This window comes from Drosophila ananassae, chromosome 3R, assembly GCF_017639315.1.
Source record: "Drosophila ananassae strain 14024-0371.13 chromosome 3R, ASM1763931v2, whole genome shotgun sequence".
Taxonomy (NCBI): Eukaryota; Metazoa; Arthropoda; class Insecta; order Diptera; family Drosophilidae; genus Drosophila; species Drosophila ananassae.
Genome location: NC_057930.1, coordinates 12,965,337 through 12,981,687, shown reverse-complemented (window position 1 = coordinate 12,981,687; position 16,351 = coordinate 12,965,337). Strand labels below are relative to the sequence as shown.

At 46.0% G+C, this 16,351-nt stretch overlaps 1 protein-coding gene across 13 annotated transcripts in view; it reads right to left on the bottom strand.

Moving 5' to 3' along the window:
• Window positions 1-16,351, bottom strand: part of LOC6496841 (mitogen-activated protein kinase-binding protein 1) — a 58,288-nt gene that overhangs the window by 2,011 nt on the left and 39,926 nt on the right. For 3 of the 13 annotated variants that reach the window (XM_032454992.2, XM_014905906.3, XM_044716292.1), the window contains exons 3-13: window positions 9,837-9,928; window positions 8,443-8,686; window positions 8,177-8,386; window positions 7,659-8,078; window positions 6,874-7,596; window positions 5,569-6,818; window positions 5,183-5,505; window positions 4,982-5,124; window positions 4,650-4,697; window positions 2,950-3,061; window positions 191-2,725 (exon numbers count right to left, since the gene is read on the bottom strand). In XM_032454992.2, coding sequence (XP_032310883.1) covers window positions 191-2,725; window positions 2,950-3,061; window positions 4,650-4,697; window positions 4,982-5,124; window positions 5,183-5,505; window positions 5,569-6,818; window positions 6,874-7,596; window positions 7,659-8,078; window positions 8,177-8,386; window positions 8,443-8,686; window positions 9,837-9,928 — 6,100 coding nt within the window. Of the gene's footprint in view, window positions 1-190; window positions 2,726-2,949; window positions 3,062-4,649; window positions 4,698-4,981; window positions 5,125-5,182; window positions 5,506-5,568; window positions 6,819-6,873; window positions 7,597-7,658; window positions 8,079-8,176; window positions 8,387-8,442; window positions 8,687-9,836; window positions 9,929-13,328; window positions 14,200-16,351 lie in introns of those variants that run through there. The other 10 variants (XM_032454994.2, XM_032454991.2, XM_001963258.4 and 7 more) reach the window with 8 other exon arrangements.

The following is a 16,351-nucleotide window of genomic DNA, read 5'->3' as shown; positions in this document are numbered from 1 at the left end:
AGATTAGTCTTGGCTCGGATCATGCACTTGTTAAGTCTAATATAGTTCGTGTGTGTGCTAGGATATACTGAATGGGAAATGGTTGGTTGGATAAAAAATAAAATAACTAGTTTCAAACTGAGAGTGCGCTAATGAAGGTGTCGTTTAACTCAAGAGGCACAACAACCAAGGCGAAAACTGCGACTCAAACCTGACTCCATCCTCAAAACAACAGCAGTCCTGGCGTCTTCGTTGCCTTCATCATCTTCGGCATGGACAGTGGCTTCCGTGTCGAGCTTCTCGTCATCGGCCTTCACCTCTTTGGCCAACTCCACATCCTGGTGGCTGTACATGTCCGAGAAGTCAGTGCTCTCCAGGACATCCGGCAAGCTGCAGTTCCTACGCATATTCCTGGCATAGGCACACAGATGCGAGGCCTCGCCGGAGGTCAGTTCGTCATCCTCCGTTGGCTCTTCTCCGCGCGCCAGCATATCAAAGTTCATGGTCAGACTTTTCACGTAGCCCTTCTCCTTGGCATTGCAATTGAAGGGTCTGAGCCGAGACTCGGTGGCCAGGCGTATCTGCTCCATTTTGCACTCCTCCATGGCTATCAGTTTCTCAATGATATCGATCTTCTTGGCGATATTCTGGCACTGATGACTGGTTGTGGTGGTGTCCCCCTTTCCACTCTTCCCTGATTTCTCCCTAATTCGTCCAGCATTGTCTAGATTTTTTCTGTACTTCTCCCGCTCCTGCTGGATCTCATCAACCACTGCCTGAAGTTGGGGTTTCGTATAGAGTTTCAATGTCTGCATATTTTCCAAGTTCTCCGGGGCATTTCCATTCTCCGCAAAATACATTTCGAAGCTACGCTCCCCATAGTCACTGGGTAGACTGCCCACCTCCAGTTCCATTTCCGGTTCCGGTTCTGGCTCTTCCTCCCGCCTGGAAGCCGCCTGCCGCTCCCTTTTGGCACTTGGCGTATACTTGATCTGGGATACTGTATTAAAGCGAACTGAGATTTTGGGTCGGTTCTTCTGCCTAACACTCGTGGCTCTCCTGCTGCTTTCTGAGTTATCGAATCTCGAGACTTTCTTGAGACAGCTCTGGGTCCTTGACCCACTTCCGGCCAGAGCTCCACTGCTCACCGAGCTCCTCATGGCTGGCCGCCTCTGCTGCTCTCGCTCCCGCTGCTTTTCCTTTTCGAATTTTTGCAAATTATGCTCGAACTGCTGGACCACACTGGCGGTTCTTGACTGGGATTTCTGCTGGTGCTTCTGCTGCTTCTCCACTTGGCTTAAAGTGCTCATTAGACTCTGTGGCTTCGCTGGCACGGGTGGCTTTGGCTTTAGCTGTTTTCTTACGAATAAATTGTCCCCCGACTGCATGCAGGGATTTGAGTTTCGTTGTTGGCGTTGCTGAGCAAAGTCCGTGCTTAAGGATTTATTAACCCCCGAGTTGTATTGCTTGTTTTTTGAACGCAGAGTGGGTATGTTTTCGGAGGCCTGGACCTGAGCTATTCTTGGATATGTCTTAGAAGAGGGTAGGGGTTTCAACGGCTCTAGATTGTAGCCGGTTACATCGAAGCTATCTGTGGCAGCGGCATGCTGCTGCCGCATGTAATAATCGAAGCTTCCATAGGCATTGGGACTGTTTCCGTAGGACTTGGAAACAGGGCCATGGATGATAAAGTTGCGGATGCCGGCATGTCGTTGGTGGATCACCTGCGCCACCTGTGGGTGTTCCAGAGGAGCACTCTGGCAGTCGCTCTCGTCGGAGAGCACACTCTCCAGGCTGTTGCAGTAGCTACCAGCTCCGTCGCCATCCGAGAGCAGGGATAATGACTCCTGACTCTGTTGTCCAGTCAAAAAGAAGCTGGCACTGGAATGTCTCTGGGTCTCCAGGAACCTAGCCTCCTCCAGTCTCCTCTGGCTGGCAGCAAACTGTTCTGGCTGGAGGATGTCCGAGAGGGATACCTTCCTTTCACACTGATAGAACTCCTGGTAAACATAGTACTGGGTAGTGCGTCCTGTGGGCGTGGAATCTCCCGTGGATCCCAGGCCACCCAAGTTCCTTAGGTTCGCCGGCATGGAATAGGAAGCTGGCAGTCCTCCTGGCTCGTCCAAATCCCCATATTTTCGGGTAATTTCATCAATCATTTTCTCAGTATCGGCATGAATCATGTCCAGAATGGTGCGGGCATCATCAGCATAGACGGAGTGTCGTTTGGGTTCGCCCAGAAGAGCTCCCCTTTCGTTGCCCTCGGCGGACCACTCCACCTCCTCGTGAACCGGCGACACTGGACAGGACTTGTAGTGCTTTAGGATACTTGGTGTTCTCCTATTATTCCCGGCAGGATTACGTTTAACCCTCGGCGTGGTTTGCTGTTGCTGGTGTGGCTGGTGCTGGGAGTTGTAGCGTACTCCCGTGGAGGAGGATCCTCCTCCGAATGGCACTCCTGGTGGCGGGTGAATCTGATGCACACCCACGTGATGTGGATAGGGCGGGTAGTGCTGTTGCACTTGCCGCATTGTCTGGAAGTTCTGTTGGAGTTTCGACTTGGGGGCAGCACAGTTGAAAAATTGCTGCGAGGCTGTTGGTGGATAATGTGGCGGCTGCTGGCTTTGGGGATGTGGTTGCTGCTGCTGTTGCTTCTGTTGCTGCTGCATTGGTGGATATGGCTGCTGGGTATTCGCGGTTGCATTTGGGGGGCTAATATACTGCGGAGTGTCATGGGAAGCAACAACTAATGGGGTTAGTCAAGTTCACAAAGGTTATCATTCAAGGGGTTATGACAATATTATTTTTTACCGCATTGCGCACAATAAGGATAGCAATAGTCAGAGAAAAGAGACAAAGAACAAACAACGGGGAGAGAGAGAGTTTTTGTTTCCATTAGCCTACTGTCCAACTTACAAGGGGCTCTTATAAGGTCAATCAGGGGTTATTTGCAACTCTTCCAACACTCACCTGGCTTGGTATACCGTCCGGGACCACTGCCCGTATTCCTCGAGCCATCCAAGTTGGCAGCCAGACTCAGGTCCGATATGCTATGGCTTCCCCGAAGGGGTCTATGGCCTACCTGTGGGTCAAAAAGATAATATTTTCATTGAAATATGTCTAACATGATCATTTTTTAATTTTTTAAAGAGTTAACCAAACGAAAATAGTATACAAGTTTTAGAATTATTAAAATAAACATTTTATTTTGTAATTTTATGGGGTATGAAAAATGACACCTCGGAATTGCTATATCATGGCCAATATTCATCCGATCCCTGAGAGGAGTACCTTTATCGATTTGTAGAAGAATTCCCCATAAATCTACTTCAAAACCTGAGATCGAAATATTTTTTACATTTTTCTTGAATTTTCCTTTTATATCCCCTTAAAAAGTAGGCTATATTGGGGGAGTGGGAATATGACACCTTGCGAAGGCCATATTTTGGCCAATATTCATCCGATCCCTGAGAGAAGTACCTTTATCGATCTGTAGAACGATTCCCCATAAATCTGCATCAAAATCGAAGAACGAAATTTTTTTTAGATTTTTCAAGAATTTTCCTGGTGGACCCCCTTAAAAGATGGGTTATGTTGGGGTTGTGGGAATATGACACCTTGCGAAGGCCATATTTTGGCCAATATTCACCCGATCCCTGAGCGGAGTACCTCAATCGATTTTTAAAAGGATGCATAAATCTGCATCAAAATCTAAGATCGAAATATTTTTTCGATTTTTCATGAATTTTCCTGTTGGATCCCCTTAAAAAGTGGGCTATTCTGGAGGTGTCGGAATATGACACCTTTCGAAGGCTATGTCTTGGCCAATATTCATCCGATCCCTAAGCCGAGTACCTTAAAGGATTTGTGGAAGGATTCCCCATCAATGTGCATCAAAACCTGAGATCGAAATATTTTTTCGATTTTTTAAGAATTTTCCGTATGGATCCCCCTATTAAATGGACTATGTCAGGAATGGGTGGATTCTCTTCGAAATGTGAACAGTAATGGGTATGAGATGAGGAAAACCTATATTAAACTATATATTAATATAAAAACTCCTCTTTCTGTTAGTAATACAATTACAATAGCAAAATAGTAAAACCGAGTTATTTAAGCATCTGTGTTTGAGTGGAGTTGGTGGGATGAGTTTGTGAGTGGTGTGAGTGGTTTTCTGGCTGCTCAGCGAGTTTCTCGGTGGTGGTGCGATAAAGTGTTGAGTGGTTTGGTGGTGGGGAAGGGGGCAGCGACATCTTTAGCTGAGTTGGCTTATCTGACTAAGCAAGTTTCGCTGTTAGTCGCTAGTTTTGGGCTATTTTTAGACCCAGCTATGGAAGCGCGATGCCAGATGTGGGAAGTTGGATTGGACTCTTCCAAGAAGCCTCGGTGGTTCAGTGGTAGAATGCTCGCCTGCCACGCGGGCGGCCCGGGTTCGATTCCCGGCCGATGCAAAATAAATTTTTTTTGCAATATTTTTGGTTTAAAAAATTAAATAATTTTTGGTTTATTAAGAAACTGAGTAAGAAACTTGTTTAAAATGGAACAAACTTTGAAGTTCATTAAGTCTGATGTTAGTCTTTAAAGCATTGTTATTATTATTTTTTTAATAAATATTTTGAAGCATCATTACAGCGGCAAAGAATATTAGTTGGCATCTGAAATCGGCTCACCTCAACTATAGCATTTAACCTTGGATTGCCATTCTTGCGCGTAGAACCCTAAACACACAAGTTACGCAACGGTATTTTATTTTATTTTTTTGGGTGCATTTTTTGTTTGGGGTGGGAGGTTGGTGGTTGGAGTTTGGAGATTGTAGGACAGACCAGATACCAAAAACAAATAATGGGACACATAAAAAATACAGAAAACAACAAAAGAAATAAACAAATTAGATGGGGAAATAAAAAAGGGGAAGATAGTCTCCCGGAAAGGCCACAAATAAACAGAAAACACACAGAACGAAAGGCGGAAAGGCCTTGACCGCCACGACTTGAACACTTACATTCTCCAGCTGCTGTTTGACCTTGTTGATGACCTGCAGCAGCTCCTCCTTCTTGGTGCTGGTGTACGACTTGGTGATGGTGGGTGGCGCGGCCACCCCCTTGCCGTTCTCAGTGTTGTGTTTGGCGCTGATGCTGCGGCGACCTAGGAGGAACACTTTTGGTTATTAAACTCTTAAATCTTCTGAAGAAAGCCATCTTACTGCTGGTGCCCCGCTCCATGGGCGATGCCAGTCCCGGGCCTTCGGGCAGAGCGGCGTGCAGGAAGCTGTTGCTGGTCTGGGGCAGATTTTCCGAACTGCCACCCAGCGTGGAGGCCAAGGAACGCTCCGCATTTTCGGCACTGGGCGTGGAGCCTTCGTCCTCGGTGTCGGATGTGCCAGTTCCGGTTCCGGTGCTGGCCGTGTGCGAGCTTCCGTTGCCGCTGAGGGCCGAGGGTGTCAGCTGCAGGCCAGACTTCTCGAACTTCTGCCGGCGCACCGACTTGCGTAGCTCGTCCTCGTTCATGGCCGTTACTTTGAAATCTCTGAAAAATTTTAATCAAATTAGTTCTTCTTTCGCTAAAAGGAGAGCGATGGTTTTAATTTACGTGGGCGTGCTGGGCGCCAGATTGTTGTAGAACATTCCGTGGTCCGAGCTGGTCCTTTCGCCATCAGAAATATCCTCCACATCGCCGTCATGATCGTGGGTGTGGGTATCGAAACGCAGGCCGGGCTTCCCCCTCTTATCCGGCAGCTGGAGACGCTGCTGTCCGGCTCCCGAGCCCGGAGCTGGCATGGCACCATTGGAGGCTGAGACAGCCAGCGAGGAGACAGAGGACACTGTGACCACCGTTCCATTGTTGCTGCTGCCGATGAACTTGAGTTCGCCCCGGCGGGTCTCCATGCCCGAGTCGATGGACGAGTCTTCGCTCAAGTAGGTTTGATTGTACATGATGTCCTTCGAGGAGGCACTGTTGTAGTCGGATGTCTGGACATTGACGCCACTGTGCCCGCCCACCGACGAGACTGTTCCCAGGGGGCTCTCCGAGTTCGAGCGCAGATCGTCCGCCGTCTCCAGTTGGGTGCTTCTCTGGGCCCATCGTCCCCGGGCCCGTGGCGCCATCTGCTGGCTGGGCGAGGAGCTGAGGTTGCCCATTGAGGAGGCGGCATGGAGGGCGGGCACGGCATTGACGCCACCACCACTGGGCGTGGGGATGGACAGGGCTCCGCTGTCGGAATCCCCGGCGGCCTTGCGCATCGCCCACTGCGGCAGCTGGCCCACGTCCGAGAAGCGCTCCGCCACCCCGAACTTCGGCTGCAACTGAGGCTGTTCGATTTCGCTGGTGGGCGACTCCATGACTATACCCTCCGGTGGCGAAATGGGCGCCAGGGGTCTCGGCAAAGGGGCATGCCCCGAGCGGAGGCGCTGCTGCGACATCCGCGCCTGCATGGTCACAATCATGTCGTGCGGCACCTGCCAGATGAAGATGCAACCGTCGCCGCTCGCCGAGATCAGGTGCCGGCAGTCGTTGGTGAACTTCAGGCCCGTCACCAGCTCACTGTGTCCGTACATCCTGGCCATGCACTCGCTGGAATAGTAATCGTAGACAGCCAGGGTCTTGTCTGTGCAGGAGGTGGCCACGTAAATGCCACTGGGATCCAGGCTCAGCTTAATGAGACTTCCCTCGTCCGAGTGGGAGCCCTTGAAGGTCTTCGTCTGCTTGGCGTTCTGAGTGCCGTAGACCCGGACATTCCTGTCCTGACAGGCTGTCAAGATGTGTTTGGCGTTCGAGTCCACCTCCATGTCGTAGAGAGTGGTCTTCCCAGAGGTGTTGGTGCCCCGCATGAAGATGTTTCCCTGAAAAGTAAGTGTTACTTCTAATCCTGACCTCCTTCCGAAGCTTGTGACTCACCTGAAAACTCCGGAACATAATGGACTTGTCGGCCCCGCAGCTTATCATCTGGAAGTTCAGTCCGGCACCCACAAACTTGATCGAGGTAATGGAGGAGCTGTGATCGTCCAGGGTCTGGAGCAGCAAGTAGTCCTGGGCCACATCGAAGACATGAATCAACCGATCCCTACTGGCACTGGCCAACAGCTTCCTTTCGATCTTGTCATTGGAGTACTCCAGACAGAGGACCTCCGACTCGTGGGCCTCGATGGTGGTCAGGAGGCGGAGATTCACGAGGCTGTACACCCGGATATTGCCACACCGATCCCCGCTGGCCAGATGCTGCAGCTCCGGGCTGATCTTGATGCATCGCACTCCGTTCCGGCCGTCGTAGGAGGAGTTGCCGCTCTTGTCGAACAGCGACGAGCCCTGATCCTTGATGAACTGCAGCTCCTCGTCGCTGTAGACGATTTTCAGTAGCTCCTTGGAGTAGATGTTCCTCCGGTAGATGTCGTTGTTGGTGCAGCCATCGAGGCCCCAAACACGAATCGTGTCGTCCGAGGAGCAGGTCACAAAGCACTCCTCCGGCAGAGTTTGCGACGGCTCCCGCTCCACATTGTATGGCACTGTCTCCACGCCCCAGATGCACGTGGAGTGGTAGAGGAAGGAGTGCGACTTTCCCACCCGCGAGATGTCGCGCAGATCCCAGATATACAGCGAGTGATCGTTGTAGACGCAGCTCACCTAGGGGGAAGAGGGTATGCTATTATTATCCTTGAATGGAATATCCTTTAGAAATATGTTACCTTGGATCGCTGCTCGTCAAAAACCATGGCAATGCAGTCCGGAAACTTGGCCTGCTGCGGCACCGACATAATGTGATTGATCTGGATGCCCTGGGCCACGTCCACGCCCAGGTAGTGGGTCCTAGGCAGGGTGGTCACATACTCCAGCGTGGCCGCGTTGAAGATCCGAATAATGGACTCGGCACAGCCCACGAGAATGAAGCGCTCGTTGACGCAGAGGCAGTTGGCGTTGCTGGTGCGGCACTGCACCCACTTGTCCAGCAGGCGGCGGGAGCTGAACTCCACCAGATGACCTTGACGCGTGATGGCGTACGTGCTCTCCGCACAGATGCCCTTGCCACATGCCACCGCACAGAAGTCGTTGTCCCGCAAATCACCCAGAATGGCGCTGCGTCCCATCAAGGGAATTGGATCCTTGTACTGCAAAATGGATGTAAATCATTAGCTTTTGGCCTTCAGAATAAATTATGGGATTAATATTCAAAGAGATGCCTCTTCCCTTGGGAGGACCTTCTTACCTTCCTGCCTCCTTCGAGATACCAATACTTGACATGGCGATTGCCCACAGTGACGAAGTAGCTGCCATCTTCGGCGAAGCACACGGCAGCCACTTTCGAGCTGATTTTATTCGAGGCCATCTTCAGGTTGGCCCGCCAGTCGAACACATTGACGATCATGTCGTGCTGGGAGCCCACCGATACCAGGTACTTGCCCGTGGGCGAAAAGGCCTACAATTAGTTGACAATTAATAAATTATTAAGATAGTCTAGTAAAGTAATCTTACCACACAGGTGACGGCGTATTTGTGATCCACAAACTCTGCCACAACACTGCCGCCAGTGCAGTGCTCCAGACTGCCGTTGGGTGACTCCAGCTCCCAGACCTTGATCGCTGGGTTGATGCCACACTCTCCGGTGGCCACGTAGCGACCGCAGCGGGAGAAGGCCACGGATGTGAATGCTTTGCGGGAGGTGTTGACCAAGTAGGCCTGTGTCTGGCGCTTGGCGTTGAACAGCACCACGGTGCAGCTGTGAAATAAAAGTTAAAATCTTTATATTTTCACTCCACAACTCTGATGGCATTTATCAGCCACTTTAAGATCCTTTAAACACGTCCTTGACCAAGCAATGACAGCCAGAGTTGGTTACACATTTAAAATGCCCAAGGATGTAAGCTCGGCCCGGCTTTCGTTTCCTTTTCTTTTTCCCCCTCTGTTACCACTTTGTTTGTGCCTTTCCGAGCCACCACCTTCGACCACTTTCGACCCCCCATTTAACCCTCTTATGCCAGCAGTTAACTGCCTTCTGCCGGGCTCATTATTAAGCTGCTCTTTGGCCGCCCCGGTTTTATTTCTGTTGCCGCTAGTGTTCCTGGTTAATGAGCACATCACGCCCACATCTTGCACACTATACACTTGAATAAATAAAATATATAAAGTTTTAAATACTTTCTCGCTTATTTATATTTTATTAAATTGAGTTAAAGACTCGCTTTCAAGTGCAGTATATGTGTTCTCCTTGGCAATTTCTATTTATTCATGCTCGCAAATGGCTCTAGCACACACATCCGCCGAGAGAAAAGAACTTTTCATCGTAATTCCAGCGTAAATGTGCACTACTATACTAATGCACATAATTAGTATAGTTTCAGGGCCTAATTAATTACAATTTAAAAACAGGACCAAGGACAAGGAAGGCCGGCAGCTAAAGAGTAGAAATTGAATCAGAGTTAAGCTCTCCTTTGACAATTTTCCGAGTTATCAGTGAGCCTCCGCTTAACCAATCTGTCATTGATGATTATTTCTATTTTGCAGATTACGTATACGCCCCGTAATAGCCCAAGCACTGTACTGGCATGTATGCAAATCCCAGCATCGCATTGACATTTAATGTGACATAATGTCACTTATTTCAGCTACCTCTTATAGCTGCCATTTCCCCTCGTTAGTTGTCACTGAATTTCTTCCATATTTATGGCGAAGAAATGCGAATATTCAGCCATGTGTGTCGGTTGACGAGAAAAATCCACCGAATTCATGGCTTTAAGTTGAAATCTCAGCAAAAACCAACAAAAATAGAGGAGGAAATGATGTCCCTGCTAGGCAATTCTGTTGGTTGTGATGGTTTCCCTTTGGCCCAGCATGACACATGGAATATATGTACAATTTTTTGAACTCACCCAGCTGGATAGGCCAGCAGGCCGCTGACTGGGGACACATCCAGAGCCGCATTGCTGCACACAGTCAGGCCCAAGACTTTTTTGAGTTTTATCTGCAAAAAGAAACGAGAACATAAAATCATTAGGAATTACATCACTCTGGGTGTACTTATTGCTTATATTTTTGTCTACCAAGGCCGGACATACATATTTGCTCAAAAAACCAAAGCCGGCGAAAAAAACCTGCTGTGTGAATTGTTAACGCACACAATTCGCACATTTATCATGTTGGTACGATGTGTTTACATATGAACCCAGCCTTATATGATTTACATAAACGAAAATAAAAAACTGCCACATCATGTCAACATTATTTTCCAATGTTTTTCGTTTTTACATTTTCCGTCAATAGTTTTTTGGAATATTTTTATGTAATTTCAAAAAAGGGGAGAAAGCATGTATTGAATTATTAAATAAATAATGGAAGTTGGGGCCCTCTTAAAACAAACAAGTCTTTCTTCCATTTCTAGTTAGAAAACCTTAATGATTTCATTCATCATTTCCCCACAAATGTAGCTCTTTGTACCTTTTTTTTATAATATTTTAAAGCCAGTTGTTACGCCTCACTTGAGCTTCACCTTGATCTTGCCCAAGCGACTAAGTAATGGGTTATTAAAAAACAAAAAGGCATAAAAAAAACTAAAGGCGTACAGAAATTGTACAGAACAGGTTGAGTATTTTGAGCTATGACTGAAATAACAATAACAAATGGCAAAAAGTGAAAAGGAAGTGCAAGTCGAGCAAAGTGCTAGCACCTGACTGCCGCATTCTGGTGGGGTTTGGAATATGGAATCCAATATCGAATAAAGAATATAGACGGACGTGGGCGATCTGTCAGCTCTGGCATGCAAAGAGCATCCAAAAGATGCTTGATTCTTCTGCGTCGCAGATACAGATACAGATACAGATACATTCAAGCTGAGATCATCTCGAAATAAAACAAAGTAGCCGTGGAGCATGAGACTGAGAGACTCCAGCGATCTGTTTACTACGAGAATTATTTTATTGGCTTGTGTTTCACTGAACACCAACGCAGCTCTAAAATCTATATTTTAATGCATAAGGTCGGTCGATCTGGCCAACCGGTTTCCCTTCCATCTCTTTCTACGTCTATTAGACTGTCTCTTTTGCGCCTCTCCCGCATATTTGCATTTTTAATGACAATAATATGCCGTGAAATTGTAAACAAATTTTCTGAGCATGACTGAGAGGCGGCCACAATGAAAATATGCTAACCATGACTGAAAAATGATAATCAAAGCTTCCCCCAAATCATGACCAACTGGCATCGATATCTGCCAGAGAAAGAGAGAGCTAGAGAGAGATCGGTAGAAAGAGATCGCTGCGCAATTACGGGGCGTATGCGCAACCAAATCCGTGAGCTTGATTGCTACTGCGGGGTTTAATTCGTTTTGAAATGATAATTAGGCAAAACAGCAGCAACAAAAAATTAATGGGGATGTTACGAGAGTTTAGTAGATTTAAAATTGGAATTTTATTAATTTTTTATCATAAAGAAACTTAGAGATTTAAAATTAAACATCCAACAACCTGCCTCCGTTTCAATGCTATTTGAAATTCCATTTATTTTACAAATTCTTTTCTATTTTTTTTTACAAACGGAAGTCAACACACGCCATCCATCAAAGCTTAATTTGGGAGTTGCCAAATATAAAAAACAGCCCACAAAAAAAAACTAAGCCAAAACAAAGCAAAATTCTTTTGTTACATATTTGGTGTAGTAGCGAAATGGATGCCCAACCGAAGAGAACTGAAATTTCCATTTTGTGTGACAGATGCGGCCGTTAAATGATAATTAATTATTATTTAACTTAAAGCATGAATGAGTGACGGAGTCTTGGCCATGACCAGACAGTAAAATTGGCCAGAAAGCGGCTGGGCTGGCGTCTGAGAGCGCCCGAAGGCGAATCACTTTGCGGTCAAGTGTCTGCTTTTTGGCCCAATGCCCGTCTCATGCTCTGAGCCGACTTAATGATGGAGTTACTACCGCTGCCGCTGCTGTTTATTGTTTTCGACCAAGTTCAATGCACGCAGCTGTTGGTGGCTGCAATTGTTGGCCAAATTCAAAAATTCTATAGCCAGCCCACAGCAGTTCGCATTTCAAGCGGCTTGCTGCCCACAATTCGAGCGAAAAAGGCCACAAAATAAGCTGAAATATTTCCATCGGACGACAGGTGTCAACCGAAAATCATGCAATGAAAATGTATACCTTAAGGCCACAAAAAAAGCGGAGAATAAAATAATATAAGCCTCCCGCGAGGCCTTTTGTCAGAATATGCATGTTGAGGCCATTTCTCCGCCCCCTTTATTAGCTTATTAATATTTATAGTTAAGACTTGTTCATACATAATTACAATTAATCCCATCAAGACTCTCTGGGGAGAAGAGCAACATGGCATGCCGAAGATTATTGGTTCGGTTACAGTCCGGCAGCCAGAATCTGGCTGGCGCCTAAAGCCTCTGATTTGAAAAACAAGAGCCCGGCCTAATGAATTCCCCGCCAGTTTAAATCAATAAATAGCCGGAGCAGGAAAAGATTAACATTAAGAATTTCTTGCATAATTAATGGATGAATTATTGAGATGTTGATAAGTCAGCGGCTTTAAACAAATGAATATTAATTGCAATTATGCTGGTTTGGCTTTCGGGTTAAATAGCAAATAAATTTATTGGCGAATAGAAATTCTGGTTTTGTTTGTATTTTTTTTTTTGTCAAGCTTTTGCCACCACGCTTTGTGCATTTCCAATTGGCTTTCATCGGCTTATATGCCAACCGTACATGGCCCTCATAACAAAAAAACAAAAAAAAGACTATACCTTCAGATGGGTTACGTGAGCAAACTGTTTATGACAATGAAAACGAGCCAAAATCGCAGCCAAGCCAGGCGGCTATTCCCGATAGAATAAAATCAATCTAAGCTGGCTTAGATTCCATCCTTGACACTGTCTCGATAGATAGATTCCTTTGGTTCTCTCAGATGCTGCCGACAATAGCTAATTGCCCATAATTACCCCGGGGGGCTCTCGACTCTCAACGGCAGCAATTCAAGCTCAAATAGAATAAAAACCACAAAAATCCATTACAAGTGCGGAGACAAATGAATCATGAGGCAGTCGAGAGTGGGCAGCTGGAATACATATGTATCTAACTATCTAACTATCCACCGCGGACAGATATCCATATCGAAACGGATGTGGCTCTGATCAAATATGCAAAAGTAGAAAGAGCCAGAGCCAGAGCCAGAGAAAAGCCAGGTAAACAGCGCACTCGCCACAGAACTTGCTTTCCTCGGATATCTCAACTAAATGCGAATGAAAGTTGACTTCAGTGACGGGCTACCAAAGTCGGTTAAGTATATGTATTCAAGAGCTATATCTGGATATCTTTGGGCAGTACAGACAGTAGTATCTGTATCGGGAGACGACCTTTACCTCATAGGCTGCCACATCCTCCTTGCCGTAAATGGCAGTTGGCGACGAGTTCCGTGGGGCGAACATTTCTCAATCTCTTCGTTCGTCCTTGGTGGCCCACAAAACATTCCTCGACACACTGTTCACTTGCCTTAACTTATTTAGTTAATTGCGAATCTGGCTTCTTGGTTATCTTTATTTTTATGGCACATTTGAGACAGACGCCCACCGAAACCAAAACTGAAACTTTTGGCTCCGCTTTAAGGCTATAAATTCGTAATTGTTTTTTTTTTCTGTGATTTTTGTTTTGGGGGCGTTGTGGTTTCGTTTTTAATTTTTTTCGTATAATTAATAATACACTTTAAATAATACTTTATTCTTTTTGCTGCTATATGTTTATTTATTTTGATGACTAGTCTTCATAGCATTTGTTTCTGTTTTTTTGTTCGTTTTTTTGCGACTTTGTCAAGGTCGTGTTGGGTGTTCTCTTTGTATATTTTTCTCACTCGCTTCTCGGTTCGTTGTATCTTCTATCTTTCAGTGCCGTTTCAATTCGTTGCGGTATCTATTTATCTTTTATTTCTTCAAATTCTCTTTCTTACAAACACTTTTTTTGTAATTTTTTGTTCAAAAACTATTATTATTCTGTATTGAAGTATTTGTATTTTTTATAAAATATTCGTTGCACGTTTTTCGCTGAGTTTGTTCGCTAATTTCTTTCTACAACAAATAAAGCATTGCCTTAAAATTATTCAAAAAAAATATTGCTTGTCGTTGTATTGTTATTGTTTTTTAAAAATCGGTATTGGCCGTGCCAGCCGTTGTCGCGTATCGTTTTTTAGCGCGGCTCAAATGAAACTGACGAGATTTCAACGATTTGAAAACCACTTTGCCGATATTGAGTCGGGCTATCGGAGAGCCGAGATACGGGGCCAAGAAAAGAGCGACTACACGGCCGTTTGAGACCTGTCCTATTGAGTTTTTGAGCGACCGAGCGACGAGCGACACATTTGGTAGCACGCACACGTATCTGCCAGATACTCAATCTACAATCTCGGGTCGGCACGGCGCGGCGGCCGCTCATTAATTTGCATATTCCGTGGAACACGTTTGCGACCTAAAGTCCAAAACAGCAATCGCTGTTCTAACACGCGAGGAATGATCGAAACTACATCAAATGGTTGCAAATTCTATATTTTTTCAAGGGGGGAGGTGCTCCAAGTACTCACACTTGAAACATGCTAAACAATTAATCAATTGCCGCTAGTCGGCACCCACGATCGCTTTAATTGTTTAATAACAATCTGCATATAGGAATGGCCATTGGTGGAAAGTTATTAGAGCCCCGAACCTTACGGTCTGTTCTGTCTGCACTGCCCACCGACTGCAATAAATTCTCTCAGACGGAATACGGAATACGGAATTACGGATTACGGATGGAGGTAGGTGGTGGGCGTACATGTTCCCTCCAAAAGCCGTAAAACGAAATTAGGCAAATCAACAGCAGAAACAGCAGTAGCAGCCATTACAATGGCATGATTGGGTCAGCCGAGTGGAACACACTCCCCACTGCCATGGCAGATACTATAGTTTAGATACAGATATGCAGATACAAAGATAGATTGTTTGGGCTGCTGTTTTGGTCAAGATTCAGTGTTTGTGGCAATGGCTTAATTAAGTCATAAAACTGTGCACTTAAATCACTTGAGTCTTGGTGGAAGTCTATGGAATGTTACGAATTATTTCAAGGAGCTCTCCAGGCGCTCTCCAGGAGCTCTCTAGGAGCTCTCCTTTTCTCTCGCCATAAATCTTCCTCTATCTCCGCTATTGCTTAGAACTATATACATAATAGAATTTCAGTTTCTGACTTGAGACTTTGTGGAGGTCACTTAATGTGTTTTGAGCTCTTCAGGATCTCTTCAGTAGCTCCCTTGGAGCTCTCCTGGCGCTACTCATTCTCACTCCTTTTCTCTCACTATTAATCTTCCGCTATCTCCGGCCACTGTCACTGATCTGTCCCCAAATGTATGAAACTGTTCACTTAAAAGACGTTAAGTTTATGACTTATGGATTTAGGAATGTGACGAATTATTTTAAGAAGCTCTCCAGGCGCTCTCTAGGAGCTCTCCTTTTCTCTCTCCATAAATCTTCCGCTATCTCCGGCCACTGTCACTGATCTGTCACCACATGTAAACGGCTATTTCGATTCGAAGTGCAATCATAAGCTCAACTATTGCACAAAGGCCAATCAAAAGAGTAGCTACCTTGCCATAAACAACTCTCAGCAGCAACAAACACTCGAACAAACGCTGGGCAAACAACAGCCGAGAGGACACAAAAAGAAAATCAATTTGCATAACACAAATCAAGTGAAATAATCAGGCAGTCGAGGTGGCATTCAAGAAAAGACGATGGCAACCAAAACAAAATCCAACCAAAACTCAAAACGCACTGCAGCCCCACCGACAGACAGGCAGACAGATTGACAAACAAACCAAACAAACAACAATACAGAGGCAGTGGAAACACTGGAAAAAAAGTGTATAGTTGACAGACACCTTGCCCCCCTCAACCCCCTTTTAGCCCCCCCCTTTTGCATCTGATATTGTGCAGCCAATTTCTTTATCTGGTGCCTTGGCCAAGTCGCAGTTCGCCGCTAGTTTATGGGGGAAAGTTACAGGCGACTTGCTCTGACAGATGCTATTCGGATAGATATGGATGGGGGCTGGCATGGGCGGCGGGGCGAAAGGGGGGCGGCTAGAGGGGGGTGCAGGCAAGGCGTGGCAGGGAGGGCGGTCTATGGGGATCTGTGGGCCCGCCTGCATGTGCCGCATATTCAAATGAATGCAGTCTGTTCATAGTTTAATACACAGAGGAAAAAAGGTAACTATTTAAGTTATTTATTAATTAAAAATATTAAAAAAATAGTTAAAAATTTTTAAGTTTAATATTTTAAAAGGTTTTTAATTCTTAGAACTATGATATAAGAGACAAACATTGTCATTTATAAACAAAGATGGTCTAGCACTTCAAGTAGTATCTCT